Source organism: Olea europaea, unplaced genomic scaffold, assembly GCF_002742605.1.
Source record: "Olea europaea var. sylvestris unplaced genomic scaffold, O_europaea_v1 scaffold948, whole genome shotgun sequence".
Classification (NCBI taxonomy): domain Eukaryota; kingdom Viridiplantae; phylum Streptophyta; class Magnoliopsida; order Lamiales; family Oleaceae; genus Olea; species Olea europaea.
Genome location: NW_019267976.1, coordinates 20,978 through 41,149, shown reverse-complemented (window position 1 = coordinate 41,149; position 20,172 = coordinate 20,978). Strand labels below are relative to the sequence as shown.

At 38.3% G+C, this 20,172-nt stretch overlaps 2 protein-coding genes across 6 annotated transcripts; one reads left to right on the top strand and one right to left on the bottom strand.

Moving 5' to 3' along the window:
- Positions 1 to 14,141: 14,141 nt before the first annotated feature.
- LOC111392626 (F-box protein At3g07870-like) lies at positions 14,142 to 15,681 on the top strand. The gene has a single exon (XM_023017997.1). The coding sequence runs from the start codon at positions 14,364 to 14,366 to the stop codon at positions 15,603 to 15,605; it is 1,242 nt and encodes a 413-aa protein (XP_022873765.1). The 5' UTR covers positions 14,142 to 14,363; the 3' UTR covers positions 15,606 to 15,681.
- A 518-nt stretch (positions 15,682 to 16,199) lies between these two features.
- On the bottom strand, positions 16,200 to 19,899 carry LOC111392624. 5 transcript variants are annotated; one of them, XM_023017995.1, is made up of 4 exons: positions 19,768 to 19,899; positions 19,561 to 19,660; positions 18,974 to 19,014; positions 16,200 to 18,938 (listed from the first exon to the last, which is right to left on the bottom strand). In XM_023017995.1, exon 4 carries the CDS (start codon positions 18,872 to 18,874, stop codon positions 16,568 to 16,570), a length of 2,307 nt encoding a protein of 768 aa, XP_022873763.1. In that variant the 5' UTR covers positions 18,875 to 18,938; positions 18,974 to 19,014; positions 19,561 to 19,660; positions 19,768 to 19,899; the 3' UTR covers positions 16,200 to 16,567. The 5 variants fall into 5 exon arrangements, with proteins under 5 accessions (XP_022873763.1, XP_022873764.1, XP_022873760.1 ...); XM_023017996.1 differs by having other exon boundaries at positions 19,561 to 19,638; XM_023017992.1 differs by having other exon boundaries at positions 18,974 to 19,660.
- Positions 19,900 to 20,172: the final 273 nt, after the last annotated feature.

Genomic DNA, 20,172 nt, shown 5'->3' with positions numbered 1-20,172 from the left:
TTGAAGACGGTTGAACGACAAAGAGTAGTGGCAGCAGTTAGAGACGGTAGTTTCACGATAAGTTGGCCACCATGAAGAAAGTGGGCAGTTATAAAGCAATTAAGCAGTTTCTAAGCGGTTGATTACGAAGAGATCATCAATGGAATATAAAAGGAAGAAAAGACATAGAGCAAAGGACCCCGAATAAAACACTCTCAAACAGAGAATATGTAATTTCAATTTCTTAGTTTAGACTTAAACATTTCTTTTCAATACTCGTGTGCTTGCGCCCCTTGGAGGCATTCTATTTAGTTCCAATTGTAAAGTCATCGCCAATAAAATACCCCTTTTTGGGACTTTGTCTCAAGAGGTTTGTTCCTTACACAATCATCTGATCCCTTTTTAATTGTTAGCGACTACCCGCGCGAAACAATTTGGCACGCCCGATGGGACCTTGGTGTTTGGTGTTGAAGATAAAAAATGTGAAACAATATGCCTCAGAAATCCGATAAGGAAGTAGCAAGTCAGGGAGGAGTCCAGTCTGTGATCGAGCGATATGAGGAGCAGCATAGCTCTCGCCGAACAGATGGACAGAATCAGAGCAATCAATGTCGTTACGAACCAGTGACAGAGTTGAGTCCTCGAACCATGCGTGCATTACTCGGAGAACTCACACAAGATGTCGTTGAACAGGTAAATCTACGAAATATTCATAATATGGAAAGATTTACCCAGAATGGGAATGCACATTATGATAACATGGCCAAACAACTGAATACTTGGAACGAAATAATGAATAAGTTAGTAGGCCAAATTTGTTAGCCAGTTGTGCCTCTTGCAAACCACTTTCAAACTAGGACAGTTGTGGGACATAATCCCCCGATCCTAAGTTGAAATCAAGGGGTAGAACCACCTTTTGATCCCTCTACTTCAAACCAGGGGGTGGTGTAATACCAAATCAGAATAGTAGCATTGGTACATCTAATTTGGGAGGTAACCAAATTGTAAGAGATAATGTCCTAAATAATGGGTAGAATACCCCACGTGTTAATGATGGAATAAATATTCAGGCTAATGGTAACAATGGCCCAAATCATGGCAACTTTGTTGACAACCAAGGACCAAATATCAGGCCTCAAGCAAATCAATCGGTCAACCAACCTATAGGAATTCCATATGACCCCAACGTCATGTTGAGGAATCAAATTATGGAAATAGTACAGGATCAAATGGCTTTTAGGGTACGTCCTGTCATTAGGCCGACTTATACAAAGCCATACCCTGATTGGGTAGACTAAGCATATCCATGGCCTAGAGGGTATAAAGTGCCAGAATTCTCACTATTTACCGATTTAGGAGAGGTGTCTATTCTAGAACACATAGGGCGATTCACACTGCAAAGTGGTGACGTAACTGATTACCATAAAATGAGGCTGTTCCCTAGTTCATTAATAGGAGTAGCTTTTTCCTGGTTCATCAATTTGCCAACGAAATTTGTTCAAATATGGCAACAATTGGAGCAATTGTTCCACGCTCAATTTTATAAGACTGAGTCCGAAGTTACTTTCACCGATTTGGAGAATCTACGTCAAATGCCAAACGAATGGGCAGAAGGTTTCTTTTAAAGGTTCAAAACAGCAAGAAGTAAATATTTTGTATCTTTGCCCGAAAAGGAGTTTGTCAAAATTGCTTAAGGTTGTCTAAACTTTGATTTGAAAAAGAAGTTCCAAGATAAGGAATTTCCTGATCTTTTCCAATTGAGCGCGAACGTGATTAGATATGAACGATTAATAAGAGAAGAAGAGCAAATGAAAAATTCTAGCAAGGGGACTTATTATAGAGACCCAAATTTTGGTGTTCATTCCATTAATGACGAGTATTATGGTCAAAGCGAAATCTGTTTAGCCGAATTAATCAAAGGAGACACGTATACTTGTCCTATAATGGCTAAGCCTAGACCATCGGGTAAAGATGAGCCTACAAAAGATGAAAACAAAAAGGCTAGAACATTCTCGTTCGATATAACCAAAGCTGACCTTATATTTGATAAACTATATAAGAATAAGCAGATAAAGCTGAGCGGTAAACATAAATTGTCAAACCCTGAACAAGTTAAGGGTAAAAAATATTGTAAGTGGCATGATGCATGGTCACATTTGACTAATAACTATTTGGTTTTTCGCCATGTGTTACAGGATGCCATTGAATCCGGACGAATTACGTTCGAGGATAAGAGAAAAATGGCAGTGGATGAAAACCCTTTTCCGCAGCCACTTGGGGTGAACATGGTGACGACTGGTTTCAAAAACAAGTTGCTAAAATTCAAGTTGGTTATAGATGATGGAGAAGAAGACCCTGGACCACATCTCAGTGTCTTTGAACGTATCAAAGGGAAGGAGCCCAAATAGGGTGAAGATGTCCTATGTACAAGATGTAAAAGAGAAGTGAGTGGGAATACAGAGAAACCAGGGATATGGCCGCATCACCATCGTTCTAGTTTTTTCCCAAACGCTCAGCCTGGTAGAGGGTGAGGGATATCGTTCTATAGGAAACCACCTTTTGAAAGGCAGTTCAGGCTAGTGAATAATGGGAGAACATTCAGGCCACAGCCTCGCCAACCAAATGTATGGCATTCGTTCCAGTATAATGCAGGAAGGGCGATACCCTTCAACGAGATGACTAGAACCCAACAAAGGCGTTTTCAATAGAACTATGGACGAATGATGAGGCAACAACAGGGAATGCCACGTCTTAAGGTGCCTAAGCTACTCGAGGTGGCCAATGAAAATATTCTCAAAGACAGTGAAGAGACTGGTACAGGTGAATCGATGAAAGAATTGCCAGAGACTTCTTCTGGGAGGTTGAAGTTTGAGTGAGACAGAAGAGATGGAGAAGATCCAGATCAGTCCCTTACTATTCAGTTCGGTACGTTACCTCCTGTTATGGCTAATAACTATTTGCTAGCCAATGAGTTCAAGAATAAAGAGAAAGAAGAAGAAGAGAGGGAGGATAGCGAAGAAGGAGCATGCGTGCTGGAATATGAAGAAGGCCAAACTTCTAGAGGGGCCTACGATGATGAAGGAGATGATGGTATGACGGATATCGAAGATGAAATTGATTTGGAAGCAGAAAGAAGAAAAAGAGGAGTATCGTACAGCACTTTATTGAAGCAACTACATCGAGAGGGGGTTCGTGAAATGGACTTGTTGGGGAAATCGTCTGGGCGTTCTTTCAATTATTATGTGCTGTACGGGACGCCCAAAAGGAAAAAGAGAGTTCCTTACTCTGAAAAGTATGGATCACCTCCAAGAATAATGCCTCCTCCCACAGGTTGGGTAACTGAAGAAGAAGCATTAGAAAACAGTAAAAAGGAAATGCAGGAAATGGAAGCTCAGTACGACATGTTGCACGCTGACTTATCACAAAAGGATAGCTCGACAGAGGACAGGCAGGAAGTGGAAATAGATGTTGTCGAAAAGGTTATTTTTAAGCAGCCAGCCATGAAGTTAACTAAACACTTGAGGCCATTGTACGTTAAAGCTCTAGTTAACGGCATACCTGTAGTAAAAGTGCTTGTCGACAATGGAGCATCTATAAGCACCATTCCATCTAGGATGATGAGGAAATTTGCAAAGACAGAAAGTGATATGATCCCAACAGAAGTCGTCCTTACGAGTTTCAATGGAGGAGCAATTTCAGCTAAAGGGGTTATGCCATTGGACATAACTATAGGGACAACTACTAGGACCACAGTGTTCTTTGTAATAGATGGTCCTACTAGTTACAATATGTTATTAGGAAGGGATTGGATACATAGAAGTTGCTGTATACCCTCATTGCTCCATCAATGCCTGGTTTTTTGGAATGACAAAGACGAAGCAGAAGTGGTGCAGGCCGATCATGGACCTTTTGTCGCAGAAGCAAACTCAGTAGAAAGGTTCATGTATGAAAGAAATTATAGACCTGTCAGAATAGTCCAAGATGGAGAAGAAACTCAAATTGTCGCGCAGAGTGAAGAGCCATTTTTGGTGGATGCACTCACTGAAATGTTCAGTCATATGAGGCCAAACATAGTGGCCCTGGAAGAGCCAGTAATTGACAAAAGAGTAATCAAGGAATTTTAAATGAGTTGTAAGCAACAAAGGCAAATGATCGATATTCAGGCCTTTAAAGTCAAATTAATGGCTTTCAATAAAGAATGCAAGGACAAGACAAAAGAAGAAGCAGCCTTGAAAGCGTTGAGAGATAAATTGACAGTGTTCGAGTTGGAACAAAGTATTGGTCGAGAAGTCAACAAAGTGGATTGTTTAGAAGAAGAAGTGCCTACAAGGGAATTGGACGATGAAGTGATGAGGATCGTCAAGTCTGGATACGCTCAAGCACAAGACCCTCTGATTAAAGTAAATATTGGCAATGAAGGAGAAGATCGCCCAATATTCATCAGCCAAATGCTCGATCAAGAGGTTAGTGATATATTAATCGCTTTATTAAAGGAATATAAAGATTGTTTTGCTTGAGAATATGAACATATGCCTGGTTTAGATAGGGATTTGGTGGAACATAGGTTGCCAACCAAGCTAAATTTTAAGCCTCATAAGCAACCTCCTAGGCGTTTTGCTCCTAATGTACTTCCTAAGATCAATAAAGAAATAGAGTGATTATTAAAGGCACACTTTATTAGAACAGCCAGATAAGTGAATTGGTTGTCCAATATCGTGTCAGTGCTAAAAAAGAATGGTAAATTAAGGGTGTGCATAGACTTTAGGAATTTAAACATAGCCACACCCAAAGATGAATATCCAATGCCCACAGTAGACTCTCTAGTAGACTCAACTGTCGCACACGTAATGTATTCCTTCATGGATGGGTATTCAGGATACAATCAAATTTATATAGCTGAGGAAGATATACACAAAACTGCTTTTAGATGCCCAGGGTCTCTAGGATGTTTTGAATGGGTAGTTATGCCTTTCGTCAAAGGGCGATGAACCTGATTTTTCATGATATGATAGGCAAGTTTGTTGAAGTGTATGTAGATGATATAGTGGTCAAATCCATTAAAGAAGAAGACCATTTTGAACAATTGAGATGTTCATTTGAGTGAATGAAGTAATATAAACTATAATTGAATCCCTTGAAATGTGCATTTGGCGTTAATGCAGGAAACTTCCTTGATTTCTTAGTACACAAAAAGGGGATTGAACCTGATAAAAATAAAGCAAAGGCCATTTTAGAGGCCAAACCACCTAGTAACAAAAAAGAATTGTAAAGGTTTCTAGGCCAAGTAAACTTTTTAAGACGCTTTATTTCTAACTGTGCAGGGTGAACTAAAACTTTTTCGCCGCTTTTAAAGTTGAAAAATTAGGACGAATTTGTCTGGAAGGAAGAACATCAAAAGGCTTTCGAAAGCCTAAAGACATATTTATCAAGTCCACCAGTGTTGGTGTCACCAACCTAAGGATGGCCAATGAAAATGTATGTATCGGCTGAAAAAGAATCAATTGCTGGAATGGTCACGCAAGAAGACCAATTTGATGAAGAAAGGGCGATTTACTACTTGAGTAGACGGTTAACAAAATGTGAATGTAATTACTCTGCCATTGAAAAATTATGTCTCGCATTGTATTTCACATGTACAAAATTAAGGGCTTATTTACGGCTCGTAACCGTTTATTTGATTTCCAAAGTAAATTTGGTTAAGTATATGTTCTCTCGTCCTATTTTACACCAAAGGTTAGGTCTTTGGACGTTAGCATTATCAGAATTCGAAATACAATACATATCCCAAAAGGCAATAAAAAATCAGGCTTTGGCTAATTTTCTGGCCGATCATCCATGCTTTGACATGCTTAATGAAATTGAATTAGAAATTAATTCATTCGAATTAAAACCTTAGGTTTTGTATTTCGATGGATCAAAAACCTTTAAAGGTGCAGGAGTAGGAGTATCATTGATAAACCCTTTAGGGATTTGCTACAAGTTCGCATTCACTTTGGATAGGATGTGCACCAACAATCAAGCCAAATATGAAGTCTTAATCGTGGGCCTAGAATTAATGATAGATATGGAAGTAAAGAATGTGATTGTTAGAGGCGATTCTCAATTGGTCATTCACCAATTGGTTGGTGATTTTAAGTGTCAAAGTGATTCCATTATAAGTCTATACAAAATCGCCCAAGAGTTGTTGGAAGAATTCGACCAAGTAGAGTTTCAATGCGTTAATAGGATATAAAATGACATGGCAAATGAGTTGGCCCAGATGGCCTCAGGGTACTCGAAGGTTTTAAATTGGAAGTCTACTTATGAGTATGGAACAATATTGCCCATAGTCCAAAGAAGGGCGAGAACGATTGAAATTCATTGCATACAAGATGGAGATGCAATAGATTGGAGGACAGAGATTAAAATGTTCCTTAAAGAACCTAATAAAGGAAATAGTAAAAAAATGAAGTTGCGTTTGCTAAACTATACATTGATAGATGAAGAGTTGTTTAAGAAATGCTCCGATGGTATATTGCTAAAATGTGTAAGTTTACAAGAAGCCAGGACGATCATGGCTGAAGTGCACGAAAGGATATGTGGAGCCCATCAAGCTGGCCAAAGGATGAGATGGTTAATCATTAGTAAGGGATATTTTTGGCCAAAGATGGGAGAATCATGTGTTCAGTATGCGAAAAGTTGTCTAGCATGCCAAAAGCATGGTTCAATACAAAGGGCGCTAGCACGAGAGATGACACCTATTATCAAACCTTAGCCGTTTAAGGGTTGGGCGATAGACCTAATAGAGAGGATTTATCCCCCCATCGTCCAGGCAACATACCTTTGTTATAGTTGCAACTGATTATTTCACTAAGTGGGTAGAAGCGATACCTTTAAAGGAGATCACCCAAAAAAATGTCATAGAATTTATTCTTGATCATATTATTTATAGATTTGGAATCCCACAAACTTTGATGGTAGATCACGAAACTTTTTTAAATGGAGATCAAGTGAATAAATTCTTGAGCAAGTTTGGAGTTAAATTAGTAAACTCCACACCATATTACGCTCAATCCAACAGACAAGCAAATTTTCTAATAAGATTCTAAAAAATATCATAAGAAAAATGATAAATGAAAATGCCATAAATTGGCATGAATGTCTAAATAAAGCCTTATGGGTTTATAGGACATCGTCTCGGTCAAGTACCAAAATTACTCCTTTTCAACTTACTTATGGACAAGAGGTTGTTTTACCTATGGAAATCAACGTGCAATCCATCAAAGTGTGTTTACAACATAAGTTAAAGTGATTATGAGTATACCGAATCACTAGTTCAAAACTTATTGGGGTTGGATGAATTAAAGCTGGACGTCCTAGATAGATTGCAAGTTCAAAAACGAAGGATGGCTAAGTTTTATAATAAAAAAGTCATAGCCAAGTTGTAGCGAATTGGTTTGGAAAACAATATTTCCTTTGGATAGCAAGGATCCAAAGTATGGCAAGTGGTCGCCCAATTGGGAAGGACCATATAAAGTAAATAGTGTGTTGCCTAATGGAGCCTATAATTTGGAAGATTTAGATGGCACCAAGCACATGAGGTTCATTAATGACAAATATTTAAAAAAATATGTTCCTTCCTTATGGGAAAGTGAACAAATAAAAGCATAATTAAGTCGCGTTGAACGGTCGTAGATAAAAAAGGGGTCAGAGCGAAATACGTTCAAATAAATTCCTTTATTATCAAACGTTCATTACAAAATTGAAAAATACAAAATACTAAATACTCTATAAGCTACAATTAAGAGCGAACGAATCTACCGATTGATCGTCGAGTAAGAGGGTGAACTGATTTTGATCGCCATGCTGATCGCATTGCTGCAAAGGCAAGCAGAAAGGCCGAGAAGCACTCTCAGCAAGCAAAAGGGAAGAGAAGCACCCTCACCTCGCTTACCTAAATGCATCGCTGCAATAATGGACAAGGAGACTGAGAAGCACTTTCAGCAAGTAAGGTGGCTTGACAGGCATCCTCAAAAATTGCCTTCCATCATTGAACTCCTTGTAAAGAACATGGAGACGATGGGAAGAACTTCGCTGGCCAAAGAATATTTCCTATATCTCCCATACCAAAGGTGACATCAAAATAGGTGGCAAAATGGGTGGATCAAATGATCCATTTCTATGGAAGACGAAAATTCTGGATCGATGGTTGAAATGCCAAACGATGGCAGCAAATTAGTTTTTGAAGAAAAGAATAGAAATGAAAATGAAGAGTGCGAAATATACGTGCATTTATAGGGGCGTGAAGGTGAAGAGACAGAATATGAACAGCCACATTCGTGCCTAGTAATTGGAGTCAAAGGGCCCAAAGTCATGGGAAAAGAGATAGAAATACCAAAAGAGAATGTACATGAATCTTATCATAAAGCAGTTAAATGCTTGGAGGGTTGACGATTAAAGACAAACGTCAATAAATACACAAGAAGACAAATTAATTGTTCATTAATGACAATGGCTGCTGTTACATCCAAAATTGGCAGTGGCTATCAATACGAGGTTACAAGAGGAAAGTTAATACGAAGTTACAAAAAGAAAAGTTAAGGCATTAGATGTCTTAATTACAATTCGCCCCAGACCGAACAAATTCTCTCCCTAAGTCTCTCACAATCCTCGCTCTGCTGAGAAGAAGTGACATTCAATTCAGCTACATAATCATCATCAACCTCCAGCTTCTTGTACTGTTCGACCAAAGACTTGGTTCGCTCAATTCTTTGGGAAGCATTACACTTTTTAGCAGCTATTCTTGCCTTGCAGTCATGCATCCTTGCTTGAAGCTCCTTCATCTATGCAGCCAAACTGGTCATCAAAAAGTTTTCAATCATAATTTCGAAAGAGATTTCATTCAACTCGTCCTCAGCTTTGTTGATCTCCCGAAGCAAATACTCTCTTTCAGAGGCATCGCGAAGATATTGAGTACTCTTGGCTTTCAGTTCAACATTTTTGGCCAGCAAAGAGAGGATATCAGAGTGGACAACTTTCAATGTCGCTTTAAAATCAGCAGAAATATTGAGTAACGAAAGTGTCAGTGCTTGCGCCAACTTCGCACTCAAATGCTCAAATTTATCCTTATGTTTGACAGCACTAGCCTAACCGATGTTCATATCCATAAAAGATACATACTCAAATATCGACTACTTAAGGAACTTCATGTCTTCCTCTGAAGAAGCAGAAGGACGACCGGTTGAAGCAGGGCGAAACGTCTTGACTTGCCCCTAGGAAGTGAACAAGTCCTGGATGGAACACACAATCTTATCAGCATTCTGCAAAGAAAATTGCCAACATTGAAGGTTTTCACTACAATAAACAAAGTGGAAGTAAAAGTGAAGCAAAGATTATCTCATCAGCAATCTTGGGAGGTGGCATATCCCCAGCCAAATCTACCACTTGTGGCTCCACTACTTGTGAGGACTTTCCCTTATCTGGACGAGAAGACTTTGCCACAACGGGCAAACCCATGGGAGCATTTGCAGAACTCAAAAAGTAACAAATCAAAAACTAATAGCACAAGCAAAGGTAAAACGTCAAAAAATGTATTACCTTCTGGTTTGACGTTTGGGGGGTTGACGCCCTGGGAAGAAGGTGGCTCATCCATTGCTTGTGATGAGGATTCCGGGACTGAAGGTTTCTCTTTAAGCGTAGTCCCTTTATCAACTGGTTTGGATGAAGCAGCCTCAGCAGAGGATGATGGAGCTGGAGCTGCCAACACCAAAGCCTTCAAAGGAGAGGCTGAACTTTTTTGAGAAATCCAAATAAACCATCAGCACATAGAAAAGTTTCAAGTATAGAAAGGTATGCTTGTGAGTAAACTAATTTAATTACCTTTCTCTTGACGATGAGAGGAGTGTTATCATCATCATCATCATCATCATCATCATCCTCCAAAATGGGAGATGCTCTTGGGGCACTCGTAGCTGTAGTGGGCTTAGCAGGAAGAGAAGTAGATGGACGAACAGACTGTTTACCACGAGCAGGGGAGGAAGGACTCCTAATGGACACAGGGGTGACCAAAACAGGAGAAGTTGAAGAAATGTTTGGCTGATCCAGTGAATGGAAAGCACGATTGGCATTAATTGCAAACAATCTGTGTTTCACTGATGGCCAGAGTTGTTCAAAAAGGGGATGGATGACACGGCTAGGATTGAAGGGGGCTAATGAAAAGTTACTCGTTAAAAGAATATTACGAGCATCTATAGCTTCTGCCTTTGCTTTATTAATGGTGTGGAAGCGATCTATCAAATTTCTTAAATAACAAGGGGGAACAGGCCAAGTTTGGCCAAAACCAAGTTGACGAGCAAAAAATTGGGGAGCATATATTTCAACCCCAGCTTTGGCATTGGTTCCAGTTAAAATATCATGGAACAACTCCCTCCCGGTCAAAAACTGAACCCAAACAAGCAGAGAGGTACTCGCACTGTCTAGGGTGGATGGGGTACATAATCTGGAGTTAAAGGGGGAGAAAAAGGGAAGAAAGAAGGAATTGAATTTAAAATATAAAAGAATGAAAAGATGTCCCTTCTGGACATATTTACAAGGCTCAGTGAGTCAATAGCTAGCCCATAGCAGCTAGCAGAATGAAGGGACAAGGATAGAGCACCAAGTGATGGAAAATATGCTATTAACCACATTTGAGTGAACCAAAGAGGCCCACTACCAGTGGGAGATACACCGTTCTTCAATTGGAATTGAAGAGAAGCCATGCCTCTATAGAGGGCAGCCAAAAAAAAGAACACAAATTCAGAGGCCTCCCACGCGCCAATTCGTGAGCTATGGGTAAATAGCTCATAGAAGGCTTCATGCTTGGCACACACATAATATATTTACAAAGTCAAATCTGAAGAAATGCCACACGCTCAGCATGGGAAGGCTCAGCGCTCGAGTGATTATAACAGCTTTGCAGGCTTGAATAGGACTCGATGAGTTTTCTGTCAAATTTTGGGGGGACACCAGAAATCAAAATACCAGGGAAAATGGTATCGCCCAAAGGTGGCAGATTTTCTAGGGCCCAACATCCCTTAAAGTAATGGACATGGGACCAAGAGGGAAAACAAAAGTATTATACTCAGAGGACCAAAAATTTAAAGCAATAGGGAAAAGCGCTGGATCAAAAATAGGGGGTTGAAGAGAGATTTCTAACAAATCAGAAATCCTAACACTATCAAAAATTGCCTTGGTAGGACCATGGCCCACAAGGCGAACATGTCATCTACGGAAAATAATATCAGATTTAGGCCAAGTGCGAATACCTCTGTCGCGAAGCGGCCTCAGTGGCAAAGAGTTCAGAAACGGAGGGCCTTGAGTACAAGGGAACAGCTGGCCCACCGCCACTTGTTCGACGGCCTCGGCGTTGTTGAATGAAGGACCTAGATATAACTCATTGAGTTCGGCATTAGCTGGTGCAAGGACGTTCGGAGTTATATATGGCCGAGTGAGGATTCTCTGGAAGTCTTCGAAACTGAAAGAGTCACCAGATTGGGTTTGTGAAGCAGCCATTGGGAACGAAATAAAGTTTTGTTGAAGTTTGTTTGAGAAACGTAGCAAAGAAGCAAGAAGATGAACAGTAATATTGCGAGAGAGAAGCGCAAAACAATGAGGCGTGATTTAGTGGTGCGATGAAATGGTGTGTATTTGGGGGTTATAAGAGTTTGCAACGTCGCGCCTTTTCAGACTATGGAAGAAAATAATGATTGAAATTCTTGAGAATTTCAAATGTTGTTGGGAAATACAAAGTGAATATGGCAAAAATTAATAATTTGTATTAATTCTGCCACATTGGGGGGGTAATTGTTGACACGCTAAAAGTGCAGCCCAAATCAAATAGGCCAAAGAATGAAGTCCAATTGGACAATTTAGGATAAAGGCCCAAATAGGGTTATTAATGAATGTAGTGGAAGCCCCAGAACGCGGTAACACCATCGCCCAAACTTGCAAGACGCCCAAAATCTGAGCGAATGAAGTGCCTTGCAGTCTCCCAGAGTTATGACCCTGTTCTCGCCCAAACCTTCGAATCGCCCAGGATCTTAGCGAACACAAGATGTTATGGTTATCCAAAAGTGCAGTTATCGAAACAGTTATTGAGTAATCTTATCACGATCCACGATTCAAGGAGTTCAGTTGAAGACGGTTGAACGACAAAGAGTAGTGGCAGCAGTTAGAGACGGAAATTCTACGATAAGTTGGCCACCATGAAGAAAGTGGGCGGTTATAAAGCAATTAAGCAGTTTCTAAGCAGTTGATCACGAAGAGATCATCAAGGGAATATAAAAGGAAGAAAAGACATAGAGCAAAGGACCCAAAATCAAACACTCTCAAACAGAGAATATGTAATTTCAATTTCTTGGTTTAGACTTAAACATTTTCTTTCAGTACTCGTGTGCTTGCGCCCCTTGGAGGTATTCTGTTTAGTTCCAATTGTAAAGTCATCGCTAATAAAACACCCCTTTTTGGGACTTTGTTTCAAGAGGTTTGTTCCTTACATAATCTTCTGATCCCTTTTTAATTGTTAGCGACTATCTGCGCGAAACACTAGTAATTTTATCTCTTTTTCTTTCTGTTTACCTTACTTTTTGCATTTTCTTATCAATTTCTTGTTTGCATGTTTCATTTTCTAGAAGGGTTGCATGATGTCCGATTCACCACAGTCAACGTTGATCCAGGTCTGAAGCTGGTCAGGTGGGACTTAGTAGCACCGGAGGGTTGAACAACGGTAGCCCTAATGGTCCATCTCAGGTGCCGTCTCCTCGAACGATGATGTTTGGGATTAAGAACAAAAAGCCATGGGAACTAATTTACCAGCCCGCGGTTCAAGAGATATAAGAGGGTTTTGGGTGAGGGATATAGGAGGGTTTTGGAAGGGATTAGGAGTGGGGAAAGGACGGAGTGGAGTGGGGTGGGGTGGCGTAGGGTCGGGTCGGGTCAAAAATAAATTTTTAAAAGTTTGGAATCGCGGGTGGTATATAAAAAAATTTGGGAATAATTTATAAAAGAATAAAAAGTTTGGACATTAAAATTGCAATTATTACTTTTAAATTTAGGTATTTTTACATTTTTTTTTACGGTGAGGAGGTTTTAAGCATCAAAAGTTTCAAATAGGGGGGTTTTTACGATTTTCAATAGGTAAGGATATATTGCAAATGAAAACCTTTTTAGCGGATTTTCTGCTATTGATCCTTACCAATTGTAGTTTCTAGCTTTTCAAGTTACCCAAACGTCGAAATATTAGTAATTTATTTGTTTTTTATTTTAACAAATAAAAAGGTTGTTTGTTAATTGGTTTACTTAAAGTGAACTTTTTAAGCTTAGGCAAACATAGCCCTAGGTGTTGGAAAATAATAAATTAAGGGTCTGTTTGATTGTGAAAATGGAATTTGGGTGGAAAGAAAATGAATTTCAGGAAATTGAATTACCTAGAAATTGTTTTACTGAGAATTGTAAATTATTGTGTTTGATTGGTATAATTTTTCACTTGAAAAATGTTGAAGTAAAAGTGTTTTTTTGTGTTCGTTTGGTTTTGTTTTATATGAAAATTGTCAATTTAAGGAATATCCACTTCTACCATTGTTCCAAGAATTTGTTTCCATTACCAACAAAAAAAATGAAAAAAAAAAGATAAAAAAATCATCTATATTTTGGTGTTCGTTTGATTTTGTTTTACATGAAAATCGTCAATTTTAGGGATCTCTTCTTTTACAATTGATCCTAGAACTTGTTCCCATTGCCAACAATTAAAAAAAAAAAGGTCGAAAACCAAAAACCACTTACCCCTAGAAAAATAAAAGGTGAAAATCACGCTTTAAAGTGTTGTACTTAAAAATTCATGGAAAATCAATTCCCTGAAAAATTTTGTCAATCAAATAGGTCAAAAGTAGAAGTTGGAATTCGAATTCCAAATTCCATGGAAAAATTTCGTGCAATCAAACGGGGTCTAAGCTCTCGTTTGACCCCCATTAAATTAAGTTTAATTTTTCTCTCTTTTATTTTCAATTATACAATCTTTCATAAAATAATATTATACATAAAATAATTTTTTATTTTTTTTCAACTACTCATTCTTCAAAAAAAAAAAAAAAAAAAAATCACCATTTCACTCTTAATTTGAAAAAATGGGGGCAGACGGGGCTAAAAAGGAAGAAAGGAAAGCAGGGAATCTTAAAAGACTTTTTAACTCGAAGAAAGACATTTTCACAGAAAACAACAACGGCCGCAAACAACAGCTGCTAATTTATTATTATTTTTTTTTTTAGCAAAGCCAAATGCTATTGTAGTCATCGACAGACGTAGCTTATCTGCCAAGTTCTTTGTTCCTTTTTCTCATTTGTATGTCGTGATTTCTGATACCAATCCGAGCCATGGATTTCCAGAGAGAAATCAAGAAAAGAAAGTGCCACAACGAAGAAGAAGATGAACATCAGCCCTTAAAGTGTTTGCCACATGAAATCGCCCTCGACATACTCTCCAGGCTGCCCATCAAATCTGTTATCCAATCCAGGTTTGCTTGTCGATCTTGGAACCTCTTGTCTCGTGATCTACACCTTGTTAATATGCACATGTCCCGGGCACTGATTTGCCAAAGGTTATGCCTTATTTTCCACTCTGATTATCCAATTCGGAACCAGCTTCACTTTGTTGAATTCTCTGATGTTGATGACAATGAAATAGTGAGAAAAATTGATACTCCCTTTGTTGGATCCTCGCCAGAATTTAGTGTGATTGGCTCGTGTAATGGTCTTTTATGCCTAGTTGATTCATTATTAGCTGACTCCATATACATATACAATCCTTTCACGAGGGACTATAAAGTACTACCGAAGTCTGTTGAATTTGAAAATCAGATTGTCATACATGGATTCGGATTCCATCCGGTTACTAAAGAGTACAAGGTGATCAAGATAGTTTACTATCCTAATACCTATAATCTTGAAATTCCTAGGCACTTCCGCAGATTAACTTTTAGGAGTTCCAGGAAATCAGATGTTCAGATATTCAATCTGGGTAATAATGAATGGAGAAGCATAGGCGAAGCACCTTACAGACTAGAGAAAAGGTCTTCACCGCCAGGAATTTTGGTGAGTGGGAGACTTCACTGGATGAGTCAACGGGGAAACTACAATGGGCGTCGTGAAAGGATCATTGTATCTTTTGACCTCGTCGATGATTCGTTTCAAGAGATTCCCAGGCCTGACACTGGTACCTTAAGAAGTTGGGCGAATGATCATCTTGCTGTTTTAGGGGGTTGTCTTTCTGCTGCCGTGCCTTCGAGTCTGGGCAATGGAGCTTTGGATATTTGGGTGATGAAAGAATATGGAGTGAAAGATTCTTGGGTGAAGGATTTCACTCTTGGAGCTTACTCCCCAACGTTAATTCTTGCTGAATTGAGAGAACCTTATTGGATTTGGAAAAGCTTTCTGGGTCGGAGATTCGTTCAGATTATATGCCTTTTGAAGAATGGGGACATCTTGGTGGAGTACAGAGGAACTTTGGCTTCTTATAATCCAGACAGTGGAATTTTTAAAGAGGTTTCATTTCAGGGGATGCCAAGATTGTTTCAAACAACGGTTCATATTGGTAGCCTTAATCCAGTTCAATCCTAGATATACAAAGTTTTTGTTAATATTTGTATATTAAAAGGTGTTAATTCCTTAATGAAAAATAATATTGTTTATGGTATGGTTGTGTCCTTCCCCTTTTTAAAAAAAAAAAAAAAAATGAAATTCAAGTCGAACCGACACCATTAAGCTTATTTATAAGTTCAGCTACAATTTGTCATTGTATTTTCATGGAAGAACTAGTTGAGTAGGTCGACAAAGAGAGTTGTACAAAATCGTTAGGCTTCCGCTCATACGGCTTCGGTGCCAACTCTTTAGCTGTTAGTTCACCAACTTCCTTTCGACCTGAAAGAACACACCTTTTTGTTGTCCCTTTCCAATTTTAGTACTCAAATATGATATTCATATTGATGTCTGAACATACATTGTTTACCAGAAATTATCTGAGCATCCTTAGCATAAAGAATTTAAACTAGTTGGCTCCTAAGACCCAAAAACGAAAAACAATTATTTTTCTAATTTTTTTTTTAACACCAAATAGCAACTTTTAATTCAACTAAATGCGACGAACACAGGACGAAATAAAGAAAGAGCTGCAATCAAACGGACAATGACATACTGAAGGAAAGACTTGTAGAATCAAGAAGAAAAATAATCTTGGTATTAACTGAATTGGCGAAATAATAGTACCTAATAAAATTAGAGTACGACATCACCTACTTGTTAGGATCAAATGGAAGAACCATTTATGTAAACTAGAAGTCAATAGAATTCCCATTACAGATTGCAAAACAGAGGTACAGCCACCTAAAACAATGGAGGGCAATGGGTATAGATCAGTTTTGATCATCAATTACCTAATTTCTTCAGGATAGTTTCTAGGCTGTGTATTTGAATCTGTACATTTTCAATTTCAGCACTGTCAGAATAATGTAAATGACTTTGAACTTCACTCCCTATGTTTAGCTGCGTCAGATATATGACTTAAAGATGCTCTTCTGAGATCGTCAAGTCCTCGCACTTGTTTCAGTCTGATGAAGATCAACTGGAGTTTTGATTAAATTCTCACCTTGAGGAAGCTCCACCGAAGTTCTCTCTTCCATGCATGGTTTGCTTACTACCGGGGACCAGTCATCGGGATTTGCAGAAAAGCTATTCGTTTGACTGAATTTTTCTTCCCATTCTATGGTTTCTGCACGAAATTGTTGATCAAGAGTTTTCGAAGAGTTCTGTACCCGATAAGGAATTACATTGTTTTGAGCTTCTGTTTCTCTCTCGAGAAGGTCACCTGGAGTTGCAGCAGGGTCAAGATCCCAGCAACCTTCGGGCAATTTATTGTCTACGCCTTTAAGTAAACAAGATGGCACCTGGTGTGAAAACCGTAACATTTCTCTTCTTGGAATCCACCGAATGGCATCTTTGTTGGTGTTTCTCTGATATACCGTCTTGAATCCAACTAGCTTTATTAGAGGAGCAACACAAACTCCAAGCTCTTCAGAATAATCATCAATAACCTCAACCATTTCATACTGGTGTTTCACTGCGTCTGGAGTTGTTCTGCTCCAATCTGGGGACCAGTTCCAATATAAAGCCCAAATGTCACCACTTCTTGGGTAGATTCTTACACAACCACCCCTACCAGCTTTGTCCCTACCAAGAAGATGAGAGAATATGTTGACTTGCTCGACAATTTCAGAATGATAGACCCTAAAATTTCCACAAGATTTGGTAAACCCAGAATCCAACCAATTCACTGATCCAAATTCATTATCAGTTTTAGAGCTCAAGTAGCCAATATGAATCTTAAATGGACTGACTGAGATGACCTCACGGATTAGACAATACAATCGAGGCATACCATCTTCTTCATCATAGAGGGCCCATATCTGCTTGGGCTTAAAACAGTTTTCTGATCTATCCTTATCAAAATCATGAAAGTCTGAATCTGGAACAGTTATTGACATTGAAAAAGTTCTCTTCAGTTCTGCTTGATAGCCAGTACCAGTTGGACATGATATTTTGGCAGCTTCACTGGATTTATCAACTTCAGTGTGTGTTTTCCTCGTCAAAGCCTCTGCTGCTGCAGCTTCTGAAGCCAACCTCATCTCTTCAAGTTTATTGCGTATTTCTGATCTTGCCTTGTCAATTAACAATTGTCTAGCATCAAAAGGAGGGGCAGCCGAACTGCGTCTGATTGAAGTCTCAGATGTCAACTGAAGCTTAGAGTTACGCTTCAAGATCCCATTTCCAGAGGTCATTTTTGCTTCCATAACAGTTTCTGCAGACAGTTCATGTCCTTTAGGAAGACTACTTGTCAAGTCGACTTTTATCTTCTTGGCTGGTCTACCACGCTTTGGTCTTGATATTTCGTTATAATCAGTACAGGGAGTGGAGACAATATCAACTGCAGCCTTTACCATGTGATGGTTTCCATGGGCTTTTGTTTTATTTGCCTTCTTATTTTCTTGATAGAAAGTAAAGGACATTGTAGACGATTCATTAGGATCTAAAACGTCAACATGATATCCAGGAAAGGAGTTGGATTGAAAAGATAAATTGGAGACAAACTCAGCTCCATGTCCGGTATGATGTCCTGAGACTCCATTAGGTGCACAATATCCAGTTGTTGTTGGGACATAAGCACCTCCATGACCATAACTTCCATAACCATTCTCAGACACATAAGAGCTTGGGCCATAAGAGAAAGAACCATTTATTGGGGCTACTCCAGTTTCAACAGCAATGAAGACACCACGACAATTCTTACAAGAAAGCCGTTTGTTTACATACTTCCGGAGATATTCATATTGAACACCACAGGTGGTACAGACAGTCCAGAACGTGTCAAGCGTGCTATGAGAAACTGCAGACTTGGAATACATGTCATAACCACCGGCCCCAGCAGCATGGCCAGCATACAAATTTCTCCTGTGATCGTAAGAGCTTCTTTTAACACTATTGGATAAATGCGTCCATGCTTCTGACAGAAGTCTGAAGGCCCCATCAGCACCCACAGTTTTGTTCTTATCAGGATGGAGCAACACCGCCATCTTCTTGTACTGTTTCTTCAACTTAGACTTGTTGGCAGATGGATCCATTCCGAGAATTGAATAGAAATCAATTTCTCCATTAATTTTTGCCTCCGATGCAATGTAAACTCCAAAAGTTGCCACCATTTGAGAAATACCCTCCAGTTCAGGACAGAACATCTGAGCTTTTAAAGCATAATTCCTTGCACCAACAAAATTTCTCTCTGCAAACTTCTTCTCAGCATTTGCTTTAAACCTGAGTGCTTCCTCTACGTTTGATTCCATCACAAAGTTCAGAAATCAAACCCAAATTCTTGAATATAAACTACAAACAGCATACAGTGGGTAACTGAAAATAAACTACAAACAGCATACAGTGGGTAACAATCCGAGACCAATATCCAAAATAGCCATGGTTACCCAGTCTGCACATTTTGAAATAAAAAGTTATTCATCTTTCCTGAACTTTGCGTGATCTACCATAAATACTGTCATTACAGAATTGCAAATATTTCAATCTCACAATCTAAGTTATTATATTCTCGTCAAATAAATTGATTATCAATTTATACATCAAGTAGATTGATGAATAAAACAATCAATATTTAACTTAATCCTAATAAATGCAGATCAATCTCAAGCTCGAGCTTGCACCATGATACTAAAAAAAGGTTCAATAAACCATCAAAAGAGCTTCTTTTATACAGGCCAGAACATATCAAGCTACTTAAAATATAATGTTTCAAGGACCGCTCGCCTCTGCAAGAAGTTCCTCTCTAGTAAAAAAGTTTCAAGTTCAATTCAATTCAATTCAAAATAAATAAATAAATAAATAAATAAAAATAATAATCAACCATAGCATTCACATTGAGCTAAGATCCAAACCAAAACAAACCCATGGCATCAGAATTTATGACGGAATAATAATTATCTCGTCAATTCAGTTTAAAATTGAACATTGTTGTACTTACTCAGATTCGAAGCACACTGACAAACAATCCGAACCCACACATACAAAATCTTTTCTGATTCTAAAATTTTCTTCAGATCTACAGAAAATTTTGGTTACATCTGTAAAATGAAATTATACACAAAAAATGCATATAAAAAAAATGAAAAAAAAAAAGAAAAAGAAAAAAAGTAGAACACAAAAAAGGGGAACAAAGAAAAATGCTTACTTGCTTGAAGAAGTTAAGTATAGAAGTAGAAACTATCCAAGCAAAAAAAAATTTCTGGGCAACGAAAGGTAGATTCCATCAAAACGCCGACTAAGAAATCAATTAATAGAAATAAGGGTTTATTTAGAAGTTATACTACTTCAACAATGCAGTTTAATTTTTTATCCGTATATAAAAATGATTATATTTTTAGAATTTTATATAATATAAATGAATATAATATTAATAAAATGTAATTATTGTTGTTATGGAGTAAATATATTATTTAATATATACACGCAAATATGTATTTAATTTTTCAAAAGAATTTAATATATAATAATAAGAAAATGTAATTATTATTGCTATGAGACCAATGACAATATGACACGTATTCAGCTTTACTAAAAGAAAAATGAACTCAGA

Coding starts and splice junctions, on each gene's coding strand:
- LOC111392626 (XM_023017997.1), top strand. CDS start 14,364: ATGGATTTCCAGAGAGAAATCAAGAAAAGAAAGTGCCACAACGAAGAA.
- LOC111392624 (XM_023017992.1), bottom strand. CDS start 18,874: ATGGAATCAAACGTAGAGGAAGCACTCAGGTTTAAAGCAAATGCTGAG.